Source organism: Frankliniella occidentalis, unplaced genomic scaffold (genome assembly GCF_000697945.3).
Source record: "Frankliniella occidentalis isolate FOCC.00 unplaced genomic scaffold, Focc_3.1 Scaffold134, whole genome shotgun sequence".
NCBI classification, from domain to species: domain Eukaryota; kingdom Metazoa; phylum Arthropoda; class Insecta; order Thysanoptera; family Thripidae; genus Frankliniella; species Frankliniella occidentalis.
Genome location: NW_026267261.1, coordinates 551893 through 555129, shown reverse-complemented (window position 1 = coordinate 555129; position 3237 = coordinate 551893). Strand labels below are relative to the sequence as shown.

The 3237-nt window shown below is 56.6% G+C and overlaps 1 protein-coding gene across 1 annotated transcript; it reads right to left on the bottom strand.

Moving 5' to 3' along the window:
- Nucleotides 1–1164: 1164 nt before the first annotated feature.
- Nucleotides 1165–2914, bottom strand: LOC127750116 (uncharacterized). The gene is made up of 2 exons (XM_052270693.1): nucleotides 2834–2914; nucleotides 1165–2738 (listed from the first exon to the last, which is right to left on the bottom strand). Exon 2 carries the CDS (start codon nucleotides 2733–2735, stop codon nucleotides 1311–1313), a length of 1425 nt encoding a protein of 474 aa, XP_052126653.1. The 5' UTR covers nucleotides 2736–2738; nucleotides 2834–2914; the 3' UTR covers nucleotides 1165–1310.
- Between the last annotated feature and the right edge of the window lie 323 nt (nucleotides 2915–3237).

Below are 3237 nucleotides of genomic sequence, written 5' to 3'. Positions count from 1 at the left end.
TCCGAGGCGCCGCGACCGGGCCCTACAGCCACCAGCGGCCGACCTGGCCACCATCATGCAGGTCATGGCGCTCCAGCTGATGGAGCGTCTCCTCCCCTCGGCACGAAAGCTTTCGGGTCGTAGGCCGGGGCGGGGGAAACAAAAACCAAAAACAAAACCTAAGACCCAATTGCCACCCCAAAAGGCTTAATGATAATGTTTTCTAGGTCGAAATAAATTGAAAGTCGGGTGGTTACTGCACAGTTAAAGTCGTACGAAGCAAAATGCCAAATACTTCGTACCTACGAAGGATTTGCTCCCTACGAAGCGTCCAAATCCTTTGTGTTACAAAGGATTTGGCATTTTCTTCGTAAGACTTTAACAGTGTGGAGGAGTAGTTCTCATGAACCTCCAGAAAGAAAGAAAAAAAATCGTTTAAACGATAAATACATACTCATTAATAAATATTATTCTCCAATTTTTATCCCATTTGTTACGGCTGTACTTTGAATTTAGCTACAAAATAATCATTCACGACAACACATGAATTGATTAACTTAAGTTAATAAAGAAACGTGGGGAAACGAAATAAACTGAAGAATTAGGTACTCCAAAGGTGCGCTGCCGAGACTGAAGCTTCCTGGAGGGGTATTCCGGAGCTCCCCGGAAGCGCCTTCTAATTGCTCCCCCCCCCCTCAAACCCCCTCACCCTGTTTTTTAGAAGGCGCAGAGGAGCTCCGTGATCCCCCTCCAGATGGTGCGAAACGTTGGGCCGGCCTGCTGCGTGGTCTTCTTTCCAGTTTTCTCTTTCGCGCCAATTGTTTAAACCAAAGAAACAAGTCAAATGAGAAACAACGAGTCTTATAAAAAGCTATCCGTTTTGACTACCACCACCCCTCCCTCAAACCCCAAAATTTCCTATAATATGTGATAAACTACTGCATCTCGCAGAAAATTTGCCGCTCTAGCTTGCCGTGTTGGTTTTTCCATGACAAACATTATGTTCGGTCTGTTAAGTCCGCATCACTTTTCGCTCGTACCACCGTGGCTCGTACTATGTAGGAAATCCTCTGTTCTCAAATCCATCTGCGCTATTAACAATAGCCCCTTATACTTCCAATAAGTGCGATTCTACTCGTGTGAGTGCCACTTGAAAATTGAAGATTTTGAATAAAACACTAACACTGAAGTATAAGAATTAAAAACACAACTTTTAATGTGAGGCATAAGTACATGCAGTACAAAATGAAGTGACAGTTAGACATTTCCATTTCCATCATTGTGGGTAGAGTGAAAACAAATCGTCGGCACGTATTCTCTAGAACAAAATCTCATCGAGACTGAGGGACGTGGACCCAGCGGCAGTTGTCGTCTGTAAAGTGTCTATGCGAACAGTCCGCCGTGGGTTCGTGAGAGAAGAGGCCAAGATTGTAACCGTCAGCTCCATGTTCCGACGCGACGCACTCCAAGAGCTCCCGGTGACAGCCCCGCGCACACGCGTTGCACACGCTGCACGCGTAGATATCCCGACACACGGCCTCGCTCGCCGCAAACTTCATGTGGAGCGACGGGTTCGCCGACATGACGGTCCTCACCGTGACCCCGTGGACCCATTCGTGCGCGCAGCCGTAGGCGAGCGCGCCCACGTCGACGCTCCGCAGGGCGGGCGCCGTGGCGGGGCGGATGGCGCGCAGCAGCCTGTGGGGTTTGCCGTCCACCTTGAGGCGCTGCAGCGCCGGCAGCGAGGGCAGAGCGCGGATCAGCGGCTGCAGGTAGGGGTACTCGTCCTCGGAACACACGACGAAGTTCTCGATGGTCAGCGCCTGCACGCGGGACCGCCCGGACGAGGCCAGCGCCAGGACGAGGTCCGCGCCGACGCCGTCGGCTCCTCCGAAATGAAACATGTAGTTTAGACGCAACTCGGTGAGTTGCACGGAGGCTTGGAGGAGCTTCGCGGCCGATGCGGCGGACCGCTGATCAGGCGGCACCCTGAGCTCCAGGACGCGGAGTGACTCGCAAGCCGCCACGGCCTCCAGCCCCGGGAGGGCGGGGCACTTCAGCTCGCGGAGGTTGGGCATGCCGCCCAGCAGGTTCGAGGTCAAGCGTTTGAGGAAGCTGACCGTATAAAACTCAACCTTCTCGAGCGTGGCTGAGTGTGCGGCCAGGACGAAGTTCGCAAAGTCCAGCGTCCCACGCCGGAGCTCACACCGGAAGCGCTTGATGGACGACGACGACGTGCTGCTGGGGACGGCCACCGGCGGGGGCTCGCACTCGTAGCTCGGAAGCATGTCGAGCGTCGTCAAGCCGGTCGTCAGCGCAACCGTCTCCAGCAACGCAGACGCCTCGGTGGGAGCCAGCACCCCGTCGAACACGAGGCGAATGCCCCTGAGCCGGCCCAGCGCCTCCTGCGAGCGGATCAGCTGTTGCGCTGCTTGGAGGGCGGTGCGGCCCTCCGCCACCTGGAGGGTCAACACCTCCGCGGCGCAGCTGGTCGAGGCATACGCCCGGCGGCAACCTCTGATCGGCAGCCTCAAGCCGAGCACGCGCAGGCAGGGCGCCAGGCGCAGCACGGCGCAAGCGCACGGCGTGCCGTCGGCGTCCCGGCCGCCGCGGAAGCCTTGGTGGCGCCACACGTCGGCGCGCAGGGCCAGGTCGGCGAGCCGCTTGCACACGAGGCGGCAGGCGAAGAGGGACGGCACGTCCAGGAACTGCATCGCCATCACCAGCACGTCGACCGGCAGCTGAGTAAGCTCCATGTTCTACAAATTAAAACAACAAAAAGGGCATGTGGTCTGCACAACGAATGGTGGTGACGGAACGACAGACCAAGCGCCTGGGAGCGGATCCCCTGTACCTGAATCCGTGATACTTCAGCTGCTGCAGAGGTGCACCCTTGCGTTACTTCCAGGTCCGCTTCCACGCTCGAGCTGCGACTGACGACTGACGAAGACGACGACGACTGCTGACCCGACACCACCCACCCCCCACCCGTCCAGACGATGACGTACGGACTTCGTCGGAGGGAGCATGGAGAGGCCGGCCGGGAGCGAAGCTCGTGAGAGGGGAGGGGGGGGGAAATTACGAATCGGGAAACACCGCGGCACTTAGATCGTACCAGGGAATCCGAAGAGGAAATGAAGGAGCGGCTGCAGGGGAATAACGCAAAAGAGCTGTCCTCTCCACGCACAAGTCATCGACCTGTAGCCTAGCTCTACGACCTGGACTCGTGTAGATTTTTTTCGTCCCGCCTCCCCCTTT